Here is a 14,876-nt window from a genome sequence, read left to right as displayed (position 1 = left end):
GGGTCCAGGGCTGTTGTTAGCCACCAGGAAAGACAGTGCTCTCCATGCTGAGTGGAGCCATTTTTGCCAGGAAAGGGAGCCCATGGTCACGCCTTGTGCAAAGCATCCCACGCCAGGGGCTCCCATCCCTACATTCCTGTCCTGAAAGGAAGCCACTCAGAGGCAAGGTGGGTCCAACCACCTCCCATGTGTTCACTCAGCACTGTGTTCCAGCATCACCCCAGTTAACAGTCCTGATGGGATTGGATGTGGCTCAGAATGTCACCCTCATGAGCTCTACCCTGTTACAGCTGCAGTTCTGCAGTGGGAGAAACTCAAAACCTCGAAACACATGCACATGAAAGAAAAGAGCAAGAGCCAGAGCCCAAACAGGCCAGGTGTGGCAAAGACAGCTGGAGTGCCTAGGTTGGGACTCAGAATTATGTCAGTGGGGTGGCATTGCTGCTGGCACCAGCATGATAACAGAGAGCCAGCCCTGCTCAATTTGGGGAGCAGTGTGTTCGGGAAGGCAGCAGAAATTGAGAGGCAGGATTGAGTTTGGACCTAGGAGGAGGTTGGGTAAAAGGCCAGTGTGGGTTGGAGGGCCTGGGCAGATAGAGAGAGGCCAGGGCACACCCCAAAGCCTGGAGACTGCACTTGATGTCCAGGGTTGTGAAACACTGCCTCCCCTCTTACTCACAACTGAGAGCAAGAGGCATTGATGAGTTCAGTTTGTCTGCAGCTGCATCCAAGGTGGCTCGGCTAGGTACCTCTGTTTCCTTGACTCAGGAGGCTGGGAGTCCAGGCTTCACTGAGTCTCAGCTGGGAGGATCAGAATCTGAGTTTATGCCTGTGTTCCTAGTAGGATCCATGTTGGCTGAGCCTCAGTGTTTTTGTAATGAGGGGATGGGTGACTGTCATGTCTTTATCACAGGACACACTTGCTAAATGGATTTGTTTGCTCTGAGGAGGAAAGAGAGGGGGGGAGTGGTGCTGGTGACAGGGATGCAGACAGGGGTCATGGACTTGGCATAACTCGGTCTTGGAGATGATATCCCATCACCTGTACCCACTTCAATTCCCATGAATCAGGAGGCTGAGCCCCCTTGAGGTGAGGGGTGAACCGGTTCTGGGCAGCAGGATGCTGTGGTACCTCGGAGTCTCTGTGAGACCCCAACACTAGACACACTTGGCCCTTTTGAAATCTTAGGAGAAGCTTTGGGAATTTGTATGGCAGAGGGGAGCAGCCTCTGCATCTCAGTGCCCTCCAACTTGGCATGGTGTAGAGAGGGAACTGCAGCCAGGATAGGACGGACATTGGCCATGTCCCTGTGTGGGACACAGGCGTGATTGAGTTAGGGTGCATTATTTTTCTCTCTCCTTCTTCTGATTGTCCCATCTCTACATTTGTGCTTTAGCCACCTGTGAGTCCCATCTCTGGTTTCAGAGAGAATAGAGGGTGTTATGGGCCAATAGACACAATAAACCCTAGAGATTAGATGCTACCTTACTTTCCAGAAAAGATTGGGCACACCATGAGTAGCACAATGATGGGACCAGGGTCCAAAAGCTGCTGAGAGGGAAGGACTGGTTGTGAATGCATTTTTGAAGGCTCCAAGCTGGAACTCTAGTGGCACCAAGCAGGGCAGATGCTGGTGGGGATGTTTGGGTAGTTGTTGGTGAACACATGCGCACCTGAGATGGGTAGGCATGGAGGAGAAATCAGCAGCCCATAGGGCTTTTGAAAGTGGTCTTATGTGAAAAGAGGCTCAGGTATGGGCACAGGAAATGACATCATTGCCTTGACAATGGATCAAACAGAACATGGAACCCTGGTATCCAGGCACCCACTTCACTGACCAAGCCATCCGAGCTCATTTGGTTGGAGAAACTGGAGTGAGAAGGATGTTCCCCTGTCCTTGCAAACAATGCCGAGCCTCAGGCTCCCAGGAATCTCAGGGGGGCCAACTAGCCCTTTTGTGGATACACTGGGTGAGGCTTCATCTTAGACACCAGATCCTCTGGCAATTGTCGCAGAGGAGCTCAAGAGTAACAGTGAGTAGGACAGGGCAGGTGAGCCCAGCAGGCCCTCTAGTCTGATCCCTGATGAATGGCCCAGGACTCCTATTCTGACTGTGTGTGTGTGTGTGTGTGTGTGTGTGTGTGTGTGTGTGTGTGTGTGTTTGTACTGATGGGAACTGTCCCATTGTGCTTTGACTCTAGTGTATTGGCACAAGTCATTTTTCTGTTTGTCACCATTTCCATTTTGAACCCACCATTCTTGGTCCCAACCCAGGGTGAAAATGATCAGAACACGGAGGAGCCCTTCAGCATACAAAGCCTTGAACCTTACAGGCAGGACCAGCTTAGGAATGAGCTCCTGCCTGACATTGGTGGGAGGAACCTACATTTCAGCAGCAACATGGGGTTAATCTCCTGGGATTTCATCCCCACCCAGCACGTGCTGGATCTCTTGTTCCCAAGGTAAGCACCAGACCACCAAGCCCAAGTGTGTAGCCCCCTCATGCCTGGGTCTAGGGGCTGCCATGTACCTCTCAGGGACCCAAAGGTTTGTAAAACCTAATGAGACAGAGGACCACACTCATAGTGGAAAGTCAGCCCCGAATGGGACGAGTCCTGGAGGTGCCTGCCACAGCCTTGCAAGGGCAGTGAACTCCCCTCTCAGGGAGAGAAACCATCCTGACTCCAGCTGATCCACAGAGGTCCATGGAGCAGTCCCCACACACTGGGCACCACAGCTCAATGGTGTGCACTGAGCTCATTCCCAGGTGGACTCAGCAAGGCCAGGTGGTCTTTCTGGTGTTATGTTGGCTTTGTGAAGAACGTAGATCTGTGCCAGAGGCGTCTCAAAACTCAGGCCTTGGGAAAAGCACTTTTGGATTAATAAAGACATGTTAGTTTCCATAGTGGGACAGAGCGTCCTAGCTGGGACATAGCTGGACAGGGGCTTTGGACATGGCAGCTCCCACACCCAGAGATATGTGGAAATCAGCAGTTTGGGCTCATTCACTGATGAACACAGAGAAAGCACCCACTGTGTGAAGACACGTTTCCAGTCATGTTTCATAATTCAGTGAAAAATGGGGTGCAAATGACTGCCATTGTGTCCCTTTTCATGGGGGTCAGGCTAAAACCACAGGTGCCATGAGTACATATCCTACATGTGAATGCATTCCTGACTCCATGAGGCATAACTGCACGTTGTCCTCTTCAGTGACTGTGGTGGACCCCTGGACCAACTTCAACATGGAATGGGCTTGGGGTCAAGAGGGTGGGCTCCTGTTTCCACAATAGGGACCTGCAAGGTGATTTGACTTGGGAAGGCTGAGGAAAGACTGCTCTCCCCAATTCTGTTTTCTGCCTGCAGTGTAAGGTGTGGGGCTTCAACAGTAGGAGGGGTAAGGCGGGGAGTTGTAGGTAGTCATGGTCCTCTGGGAGAGCCCCTGGGACAATGGATCCCCCCACACCACACCTTCCTGTCCTCCCCCAGGGCCACTCTGATGTGGTCTGCAGTCATGGGAAAAGAGAGGTCCACTGCTACTCAAGGGGACTCAGTGAGAGCTCAGAGAATGAGGTAGCACTGCAGCCCACGCCAGGGGAGGAGTTGTCTCTTGAGCCCTGAGAAGAGTGGGCAGGAGGACAGACACTCCTGGAAGGTGCATTCCAGGTTGGAGAGCAGGTAGCCAAGAGGAAGAAGAGTGTCAGGCCTGCCAAGAGGAGGGGAGAGCTGGTCAAACCATGGATCTAGCGCTCCTTCATTGAAGGTTCTTTGCCTGTGGCGACCTGTCCTGTCCCTGCCTGTACAGCCACTGTGACTTGTCTGGGGTGGACTGGTGTGTTCAGAGCCAGGGACGGTTCAGGAGTGTAGGGTCAGAGGTTTGCTCTGGAGGCTGTGGCGAAGGCAAGGCCAGGGTTTTGCTGACTCCACACCTGCCTCCCCACAGTGCCTCACCTTCCTTCCTGCGGACCTGGGTGAACTTCTTCGAGGCTTCCCATCAGCCTCCAGGCTCTCTGAGTCTGCAGCTGCTGCTGCCGTATATGTATCTCTTCCTGGAGCACCAAGCACACCACCTCCTGGCCCCAACTGAAGATGGCATATCAAGCCAGGCAGAGCCTGAGAGCCAGGCGGACTGTGGTGAGTACCTAAGGGTATATGAGGAAAGGTCCGACTGCAGTCCCACTGCAGGGAGTCTGTATGCCTGATGTTGGGCTGGAAATTAGGATAAGCCTTTGTTCACTCAGGAAGTGACCCCAGTCTGCAAAGAGGTCCTGTGTGGGCTAAGGGCCTGAGTTCTTCCTGGGAGCAGGGGTATTGTCTGTCTGTGCGAAGGTCAGGGCAAGGCAGTCATGTTGGCATCTTTTCTCCTCTAGCTACAAGCTCAGTTCCTGTCACGGCTCCTAAGCCAACCCCAGAGCCAGAGCCTTCTCCCTGGGAAGGGGCAGAGCTGGAGTCCAGGATATCAGGGGTCTCCACTCGGTACTCCCCACGGCCCCAGTACAACAGGCAGGTGAGAGGCAGGTGCCTCATTCACGTCTACCTGGAAAACAAAAGGACAACACAGTATCAGAGCATCCTGGTGAGTCTTCGAGCAGGGGAGTCTCCTGGGAGCCCACACTGGGGAAGACCGAGTCCACAGCAAACACCTTGGACTAGGCCTGTCTTCTTGAACTGGAGCTTCTGGAAGGTCAGGAAGGAGAGCAGAAAGTGAGGAAGAGAGAGGCGGGAGAGCATCAGCATGCCAGGTCTGGGTGCGAGTGGGCCTGCATGTTTTGGGGTGTGCAGGTCAGAAGTGCAGGAGTGAGTGCTGGGTTCAGAGGAGGTCAGAGAAATATCGAGGGTGCAGGCCGTCCTCTACTGACCTTGGTATTGAGGAGGAGTATATTGAATCATGGAGGTTGAAGCAGAGGAGTTGGCAGTCATTTTCTTGTGTGTGAGAGGGGATATGTTGCTGGTTGAAGGGAAGGGAGCCATTGTAGAATGATTAGGGTGGGTAGGTGTGGGTCACAGACAACTGGGGGCCTTGGAGGGGCCCATTAGTGTCCTAGTTTGCATGTATATAAATAGAGATTCAGCGGCTCTCTCTGCAGAATTTTCCTGGGTGTGGAGTATCTATCATGAGACTCTGGTGTCAACCTCCAGGGGAGCCATGTTGAACCACTGCACCTGCTGGGTCCGAACCTCCTGATACCCCAGAAAGCACTGACACTCTCAAGCCCAGCAACTTCCATGCCTATCATTAAAGAGTCCTAGTGTGTGTTGTGCCCTGGCTGTCAGGACCAAAGCACCTAGGGCTTGTGCCTGGTCCACACAAAAATGCAGCTGCATCCCAGACCAGAGCAGGGATATGGAAGTCCACTGGACCATTCCTCCCATATTGATGGGACTACAGTGTGTCTGTACAAAGCCTTTTGGTCCTTATTCCCTTGTCCCTGTAGGGCATAGCAGGTTGAAGCAAACTTTTGTACCAAGATTGGACTAGAGGCTCATAAGAAGACCCCACATGATCACATGAAGGCCTCAGGTAGCAGGGTATCAAGATGGTGCCCTTGTGTTGAGAGCTCACTTGTCTCTGATTGTCCTTGAGCACTGTCCTCTGGGTAGCTACTCCCAAATTCCCTCTCTGATGAGCTTTCTCCAACCCTGCTCAGGTGACCTGCCAGGACACGACTCCAGTCATCATCCGCAGGGCCTTAGATGCACACTTGCTCCAGCAGGAGGATCCAGAAAACTACAAGCTTCTGCAAATTGTCTCGAACCATCAGAGTAAGTGGAATCATCAGAGGGTAGGGAGCAGTGAGTCACAGTGGGCTCATGATAACTGGGAGCCAAAACACAGTGTGTGTTGGCCCAATGCCCAGGAAGAGTATGGTGGGACTTGTGCACAAAACAAAGTGTAATGATGGGGCATAAATCTGCAGGTTCTTCATGTTCCCCAGGGGCTGTGGACCTGCCTATCATGTTTTCTTTCCTTGGCCTGAGGAGGCATTGCAAAGCTATTATCCACGAGGGGCCAAGAAGAGAGGCTTCTTTGTCTTGTGTCAAAGAAGACAGACAACCACAGGGTGCCTACTTTGGCAGCCTTTCCTGACCTAGATGAGTACATGAGAAAAGCAGTTCAATGAAGAATCATTTCTGGCTTCCAATCTTTCTATTCACTGCAAACTGAGTCCATTTAGGACCAGAGGCCATTTCTAGAGAGAAGTGTGTGGTAGAATAGAACCCTCCACAGCTTGTAAACTCTTCTTAGAGAGAGAGAGAGAGAGAGAGAGAGAGAGAGAGAGAGAGAGAGAGAGAGAGAGAGAGAGAGAGAGAAGAGAGGGGAGAGGGGAGAGGGGAGAGGGGAAAGGGGGGAGGGGAGGAGGAGGAGGAGGAGGAGGAGGAGGAGGAGGAGGAGAAAAATGAAAATAAGTTGAAGGAGGAGACAATGAATAAGAAGGTCAAGATGACTATAAGAAGAAGCATGAGAAGAAGATGAAGAAGAACAAGAACAAGAAGGAGAAACACAAGCCGAACAAGAAGTATAACAATAAATTGATTAAAAATGTGAATGAGAATTATACTCATGAGGAGGAAATGCAGAAGTGGGGAACTCAAGAGAAATATATTGCTCTGGATGGCACAGCCCTGCTGTGGACATCCTCCACCCACGCTCAACACACCTCCAAACCATACCCCTCAAATTAGTGTAGCCTTGTATGAGTGGATGAATCCACTGGCAAGGTGGAGGCACCCACCATCAAGTGTTTCCCCCAAACCCATGTGATCATTGCTGCAGTGGGGAGAAAAACCTTCAACACATGAGTCTTTGGGGACCAATCCAGATACAAAGTCTAGCTGTTTCTCATTGGTGGGTCCAACGTGAACTAAGAGGTTCTGGGGTGCGAGGGGCTATTTCCTTGAAAAGTGTTCCTGTAGTGGACCTCCTGTGCATAGAGGGTCCTCAGGGAGAAATCAGTGGGGAGTCTTTGGTGGAACAGTAGCTGGATTTGGGGGCTCTCAGGTCTGTGTGTGAGACCTGAGCTGGCAGAGGCTCTCAGTTGTGGGGGATGTTGGGTAGTGTATTCCTTGAGTGTCACCTATCATGCCTCTGCCCCTGCCTCTCCAGAGCTGAGGATCCCTGCTGATGGGAAAGTATATTACGCCCTGGATGGAGGAGTGAATTATAACTTTCTTCTTCGGGAAACAGATGCCAGCAAGTCGTTGAAGGTCAAGCCAAAGGAGGTAAACAGCCACCTTCTTCAGTCTTTACTCCTGGTGCCACTCCACATCCTCCAAGGGGACAAGAACCTCAGGTTCTGGATGGATGTTGTAGAACGCCCACAGAGCCAACTGCCAGGCTGGGTGGGGTGCAGTTGCTGGGTTTTGCTGATGTTGTCATCTCCCACAGTTCTTGGAGCCTTCTGTGGCAGTGGCATCCAGGATCCCAGCAGCTGTGAGCAGCAGCTCTACAGTGGCTGCAGGATCATTGCCCCAGGCCACCCAAAGCAATGAGTGGTGCATGAGAAAAGTCACCAGTAGCAGCTCCTCTCTGCTTCACTCCAGCGAGCAGGTGGAAGACAGCCGCTTTGTTCATGTCCTCCTAGAGGGACAGAGCCTGAGGGAGACAAAGCGCATCCTGGTAAGCCCGACAGCAGGGCTGCCTCCTGGGTGTCCACACAGTGGAAGGCAGGAGACACAGCCAACCCCGGGGCTGTGGTGGGAAATAGAGAGAGGTCTGTCTTAAGGGCTTGACCTGAGGAGGAAGAGCATCAGCATGCCCAGCTCCAGCGGTGAGTTGGCCTGTGTACTGTGGGTTTTGCAGGCCAGAAGTGCAGAAGGAAGTGCTGTGGACAGATGAAGGCAGAGACATGTCCAGGGTGCAGGCTGCAGTGCCTACAACTTGGTATTCTCAATGAGTGAGGTTGGAGCAGAGGAGGTGGCAGTGACTTGTCACATGTGTAGGAGGGGATGTGTTCCTGGTGGCAGGGAAGAGAACCTCCTTAGCTTGACTAGGTGTAGGAATTTGGGGTCGGGATCACCTGGGGGGTCATGCCAAAGCTTTGGAATGTCAGCCTTTGCAGGTATGTGAATAGGGAGCTAAAGGGGTTCTTGGCAGAATTTCTATGGATGTGCAGTAGACACGCTAATGCTACAGGTGTCCAGCTGCAGAGGAGACATGTTCAGTGACTGCCAGTGCTGAGTCAAGTACATCATTACAACCAGACTCGCACCGAGCTTCCAGAGGCCAGGGCCTATCAAAGCTATCATGAAGCACTCAAGTGCACACTCTTGTATCTGAGTCTGTTTTGTGTAGTGGCATAAAGGACCAAAATTTTCAGTGCATTTGCCTCTTCCACCCACAAAGGCAGCCTGCATCCCAGAGCACACTTTGTGTGCAGATCCCTTGCCCATTGATGCCATCTCAGTGAGATGAGAGTGTGTCTGTGCATAGGCAGTTTGGTCCTTTGACCTGAGTGGAATGTGGCTCCCCAGGGGGAGGGGAGATGGCAGGTACAGGCAGATATTTGTACCAGGATTGTTCTAGTAGCACATTGCAAGAACCCAGGGGGTATATGGAGGCCACACTCAGGTAGCAGGATAACAAGATTGTGCCCTTGTATATGTAGCTGAGATTTCTCCTGAATGTTTGACCACAGTCTTCTGGGTAGCTCCTCTAAAAGCCATTCTCTGATGACATTTGTCCCACCCTGATCCAGGTGACCTGTCAGGAGACAGTGACAAGCCTCATCCACAGGGCCTTGGACCAAAATATGTTGCAGCATGAGGATGTGGACAACTTTGAGCTGCTGAGAATGATGTCTGAGAATGAGAGTAAGTAGGACAATCAGACAGGGGGGAGACATGATCCACAGTGGGCTCAGGATAACTCACAGCCAAGAGAAAGTGGACCTTGGCCCCAAAATACCAAAGTGTGGTGGGCCTGGTGCAGGAAACCAAGTGCAGTGATGGGCGTGTCCAATGTGGAGGGGCTCAATGAGGCCCCAGGGGGCTGCTGGACCTCCCTAAATGTGTTCTCCCCTGGACCTGGTCTGGCAATGCAAAGCTAATATCAATGAGGGCAAGGCAGAGAGAGGCTCAATCCATCATCAGTTTGGTTTATGGCTCACTGATAAGGATGCCTTCAAATGAAGAGGAGGAGAACATGGGTCCTGATTGGATCAGCATTGCTGTGGACGGAAGCAGCACAGGTTCTGATCCATGGCCAGGATATGAGAAGTCCTGCCTACTCAAGAATGTCAGGATTGCAGCAACTGGGAACAGGACTCAGTGAAGAGGAAGTCAAGGCCAGGGGACAGCCTGTTTGGGTTCTTTTGGGAACAATTCCAAGTCCTCTGTGCTTGGGTGCCCATCTACTGAAGATATCAGAATGGCCAGGTTATTATTCCTTCCAGCAACAAAGAAGGGCTCTGAAGAACGTAGGCCACAATGCTGAGCTGTCCACAATGCCAGTGCTCTTTCCTTTCTTGTGAGCCAGACACTCCTAGCCTCCACCATCCCAACCTGTCCACAATAGAACCCACCATCTGTCGGGCATGTAAGTGAGTTTTCCCATTTTCACACACCACCTCATTTGGGTTGGCTCTGTCTCACACATGAGGAAGACTGAGGTGCAAGGAGCTGGGCAAGGGGCAGTGTCTGTGAATCTCAGGGACTTGGGAGGCAGCGCAGGAGGATGGGGATTTCCAAACAGCCTCAGAAACTTAGGGAGACCCTGTACCCAAGTAAAAAGGCCTGGAAATGGTCTCAGTGCTTAGGTGCCTCTGGTTTTATCACTGGTAAAAAATTAAGTCAATCAATAAGAAATTACCAAACTGAGAATCTACGAAGGTGATTTCAGAATCAGACTTTCAACCCAAGCATCAGTTGAGAGCAAGCTCCAGACCAGGGGAGGTTTGTGTGTAACAGACATCAAAAGGGAGGACTACCGGGGGCCTGGAACCCACTAGGTGTGATGGCATCTATGCCTTATGGCAGGAGGGTGGCAGTGATGCTGGCCCTCTCCTAGATTTTGGAAACCTTGTTTTCATTGGGGAAGCTTTATGGAGGTGGAATCTATTTTAGCAATCCTGGTCCAGATGAGGTGCTGACTATCACAGGTAGAAGCCTATCCAGAATGTGGTGTCTGTTATCCAGTCTTTCCTGACTGTGACAATGACAATGAAAGGAAGTCACTTGTCTTTGGTCTTTGTTTCACTCCCGGCCATTGATTGAGAACTGATTTTATCTTGGACTACTGAACAGAGGCTGCATCTGGGCAGAAGAGTGTGATAGATTTGAACTCTTCAGAGGACGCCCCACCATTGCCAGAGAAAGAAGGAGAAGGAGGAGGAGGAGAAAGAGACACTCCCGAGTGGGTAGAGGATCACACAATGAAGATCAGGAGGAAGAAGAAGAAAAAGCAGGAGGTGAAACAAAAGGAAGGGTGGAGGGAGATACACAAGAAGAAGAACAAGAAGGAATCATGTAAGAACAAGAAAAAGACCCAGAAAGAACTACAAGAAGATGCAGGACAGAAAGAAGAGCCAGAAGTAGAACAAGAACCAGAATACAAGTACCAAGCAGACAGCTCATGATGAGAAACAAGGGAAAGGAGAGCGAACCTAGAAAACAATAGAGTTCTCCAGGGAACCACCCTGTTGAAGTCCTCCCATATCCATGCCCAACACACCTCTGATGGATACCACCTCCCCTCCGCGTATTCATCCATGAGTGGATTCATCCAGGGCAAGGGGATGAATTCGCCCACCATCCAACGCTTCCCTGAATGCCCATGTGTGAGCATGGCTGCCCTGGGGAGAAAGGCCTAAGCACAGGAGCCTTTGCCAATCCTGAAGCACAGCCTATCAGTGTCACTTTGACAGATCCAACCTGCACTGAGAAGTTCTGGGGCCCAAGGTGCTGTTTCCATTGCCAGGTGCTCTTTTGGTTTAGAATCCTGTACATCATCTTCTCCAGGGAAGAATCACTGAGGGAGTCTTTGGTTTCACTGTAGCTGGATAGGAGGGCTCTCAATTCTGGTGCAGGCTCACCCTGGCGGAGACTCTCAGGGGGTGTGGGTGTTTTGTGGTATAATCCTTGAGTGCCACCTAACAATTCTGTCCACTTCGCTCTGCAGAAATCAAGGTCCCTGACCACTCACTCGTGTATCTGTCCATGAATCCGGGAATAAAATATTTCATCGTGAGGAAACGCCCCGAAGTCAAGGGAAAGGAGGTAAACACCTACCTTATTCAAGCTGTACTTGTACTGCCATTCCACTCCCACCTGGGGAAATAAGAAGCCTCATCACCTAGACATATGTGCTAGGAGCCCATAGAGCCAACTGACAGGCTGGGTGGCTTTCTGTTTCTGGGTTTGCTGATGTTCCATCCCCCACAGTTCTCAGAATCAACCTGCAAGTCCTCCAGGCCGCTTTCCCACAAGCAGGTGGGAGACACCTGCTTAATTCACGTCCACTTAGAAACACAAAGTCCAAAGATGGCCAAGAAGGTCCTGGTAAGCCTGGGAGCAGGGGTGTCCCCTGGTGCTTACACCTGGGTGGGGAGCAGACACTGGTCCAATACCATGGAATACTCATGCCCTCTTGCATTGGAGCTTCTGGAAGATCAGGAGGATAGATGGGAATCAAGAAGGGAGAGGTCAGTGTGAAGGGCTGGAGTTGAGATGAGGGAGAGCAGCAGCTTGTCCACCACCATGTCTGAGGGAATCTGTGTGTCAGAAGGCAGCATGCAGTCCAGAAGGGCAGAGGCGGGTATGGGTGACAGATGAGAACAGGACAGGACCTAGGTTGCAGGTTCCCCTGTATGGGATGTTGACGTCTATGGAGGAGGACAGCAGTGTGAGGTTCTGCATGTTCCTTGAACAAGGAGCTGAGAGGGTCTCTCTGCAGAGTCGATATGGATGTGGAGCAAGCACACTAAATGTCCAGGTAACCCAATGACCACCCTTGCCGGATGAGGTACCCTCCTACACCCCAGCCAGCACTGAGCCTCTGGAGGCAAGGAGCTCTCGTGACTGTCTTTCATCACTCCTGTGTGTGGTCATGTTTCTGGGTCTGTATTTGTTCCTGGAATCCAGACCAAAGCCTCTCGGTTTTGTGCCTAGGCCATTCCCAATGCCGCCTGCATCCTCGGGCAGACCTGGGATCTTGGAGGCTATTGTCCCATTCCTCCAAACTTTTGGGATGAGATTGCATCTGTATGCAGGTAGTGGGGTCCTTTCACTTCGAGAGGAGTGCAGCTCCACAAAGAGCAATGGCAGGTCCAGAAAGTCCTTTGTACAAGGATTTGGCTAGTAACCTATGGGAAGAGCCCGCCCGATGAGCAGGAGGCCAGCTTCAGGTAGTAGGGTCATGGATGTTGCCCTTGTATTTAGAGTGGAGGTGCCTCCAGAATGCCCCTGCCCACTGTCCTTGAGTAGTCACTTCAAGGCCCATTTCCTGAAGGCCTGTCTCCCATGCTGCTCCAGGTGACCTGCCACGATAGGGCTCCTGTCGTCATCCGCAGGGCCCTCGAGCTACAATTGCTTACTCAGGAGAAGCCGGAGGAATATGAGCTGGGCCAAATCATCTCTCACCGTCAGAGTAAGTGGGACAATCAGATGGTAGGGAGCAAGGGTCAGGATGTGGACTCAAGTTAACTCTTAGCACCAAAGAGTAGTCTCTGACCCCCAAGAACACTCCAACAGGGTGTGTTGGGGCTCGTGCACAAAGCCAACTACACTTCTGCTGGTGGAAGGTCTCGAGGTCCAATGGTATACCCCAGTGGATATTGTGGCTCCCCACCAGGTGCCTCCCCTGGACATGAACAGGCATCTAAAGCTGACATCAGTGAGGAGTGAGGAGAAAAGCCTCTTTCCAGGAGCAGTATGGTTCTGTGGTCTGGGATAGGAGTGGTTTCAGAGGAACATGGGAATGCATGGGCTAAAGAGGGAACTGGCATTTTGTGGATTGAAGCAGTAGGATTGAAAGCCTTCTGTATGATCAGAAAACCACTGCCTGGGCAGAGAATTGCCAGGATTCTAGCAAGCAGTAACAGGATGAAATTGGGAAGAAAACACAGCCTGGGGGACAGCCTGAATCATCTGTGTTTGGGCAAATTCCCTGGTTGTCTGTACCTGAGTCCACCTGCCAAGGAGTGATCACAATAGCCAGGTTATGATCCCAAATTAAAGTCAGATGAGGGCTTCCTGAGCACGTAGCCACAGAGCTCATCTGATAATAATGCCAGCACTTTTTCGTTGGTTGACTGGTTGGTTTTTGTGAGCCAAACACCACAGCAGCCATTATCCCAGCCTATGTATGCTGAAGACCACCATCCCTATGAGTTCTAGGATCAATTTTCTCCTATATTAACCTACTGTTAGGTTATTAGAATCTATGGAAGAGGAAGTCTGTCTGGGACCTTGGTAGCCTTAGAAATTCATAGCAGAGATCCCCACATCCAACCCAGAAGGGATGGAGAACAGGCTCTAGGTTAGAGGAGGGTGACAGGAAACAGGTGTTCAGAGGAAGGAGAAGCTGGCTGTTGTATTCCCCCACCCAGGGTCATGGCACCACTGGGCCATACACCATGTTGGAGGGAAGCATTCCCTTTGCTGGTCTTTGGAACCATTGTTCTCAATAGGGCAGCATTTGGAATGTGGCCTCCATTCTCTGAGGCTGGTCCACATGGAGGTGGGCTCCACCAACACAGAAGCATGGCTCTAATGTGGTATCCGTGCTGGGTAGCCTGTCCTCACTGTGGCCATACTTGAGGAAAATAACTCAGAAGAGGAATCCTAGGCCTTTTTCTCCGGGTTTCATAGCTTTCTCTTTGGTTGTGCACTGAGGCTGTCCATAAAGCTCTAGTGTGTGGCAGTGGAGAGCGCCTCAGCCCTTGCCACAAAGGCATAGAGTGGGAGAGAGGGAACGAGGCTGGCAGAGAGGGAGAGAGAGAAATATGGAGAGGAGAAGGAGGACCTCTACATGGAGAATGAGGATTCAGTGGAGCCAATAGGAACAAGGTATTTTTTTCCAGGGCGCAACCCTGTTTAGGTCTTCTTCCAACCATGCTCAACCTTTCTTCCAGTCCCTCCCACCTCCTAGTAGAGTATTCATCTTTAATAAGAATTTCATGTTGACATCAGAGCACTCACTATCCAATGCTTCCCTCCAAACCCACCTGTGAAGATGGCTCATGTGGGGTCTGAATCTTCGGCACAGGAGCCTTTTGTGGGAGATTTCAGATGTAAATCTAGTGGTGTGCTTTGGCAGATGCAAGAGGACCTGGGATGTTCTGGAGTCCAAAGCCTTTGGTAGGAACAGACATTAGGTCTGTTGAAGTGCTCTGCCTAGTTCTTCCTCAGGGAGGACTGTGGAGGTGGTCTTTGTTGGTATTGGTGCTGAATTGGAGAGCTCCCAGGTGTGTGGCTCTGGCCTTTTATGGCACAGGCTCTCAGATGTTGGGGTGTCCTAGGGAGCACCTCCTGAGCCACCTTATTTTGTACACCCCTCTCTCCCCAGAGCTGAGGATTCCAGCGCAGGCCAACGTATTTTATGCAAAGAACCCTCACACAGAATTCAACTTTGTGCTGAGGAAAAGGAGCCTCTCCCAAAAGAATGATGAGTGGATCCAGCCTCAACCTCCCTCTCATCCTACAAAGAAGGCTGCAGCCCTCCTGAGGATGCTTGCAAAACCATTCTGCTGCTGTGTGCCTGGGCGGGGCTGAGGCAGCCCAGGAATATTTACATTGATTACTATTTGCTTCAAAGTTTGAATCTATAGTTTTCCATTGTCCTTGACCTTGTTTAGTAACACAGTTGTTACTCTATCCTGTATTTGTTGTTTCCATTAATATATTATTATTTTAAAATATATATGTTTTTGTTACCTGA

At 51.2% G+C, this 14,876-nt stretch overlaps 1 protein-coding gene across 1 annotated transcript; it reads left to right on the top strand.

The window, feature by feature from the left end:
* The first annotated feature begins 7,119 nt into the window (after positions 1–7,119).
* LOC144374379 (ral guanine nucleotide dissociation stimulator-like) lies at positions 7,120–14,876 on the top strand. The gene is made up of 6 exons (XM_078037229.1): positions 7,120–7,222; positions 8,698–8,812; positions 11,118–11,215; positions 11,381–11,497; positions 12,470–12,584; positions 14,505–14,876. Exons 2-6 carry the CDS (start codon positions 8,752–8,754, stop codon positions 14,708–14,710), a joined length of 597 nt encoding a protein of 198 aa, XP_077893355.1. The 5' UTR covers positions 7,120–7,222; positions 8,698–8,751; the 3' UTR covers positions 14,711–14,876.

This window comes from Ictidomys tridecemlineatus, unplaced genomic scaffold, assembly GCF_052094955.1.
Source record: "Ictidomys tridecemlineatus isolate mIctTri1 unplaced genomic scaffold, mIctTri1.hap1 Scaffold_67, whole genome shotgun sequence".
Classification (NCBI taxonomy): domain Eukaryota; kingdom Metazoa; phylum Chordata; class Mammalia; order Rodentia; family Sciuridae; genus Ictidomys; species Ictidomys tridecemlineatus.
This window is presented reverse-complemented; position numbering and strand designations above follow the sequence as displayed.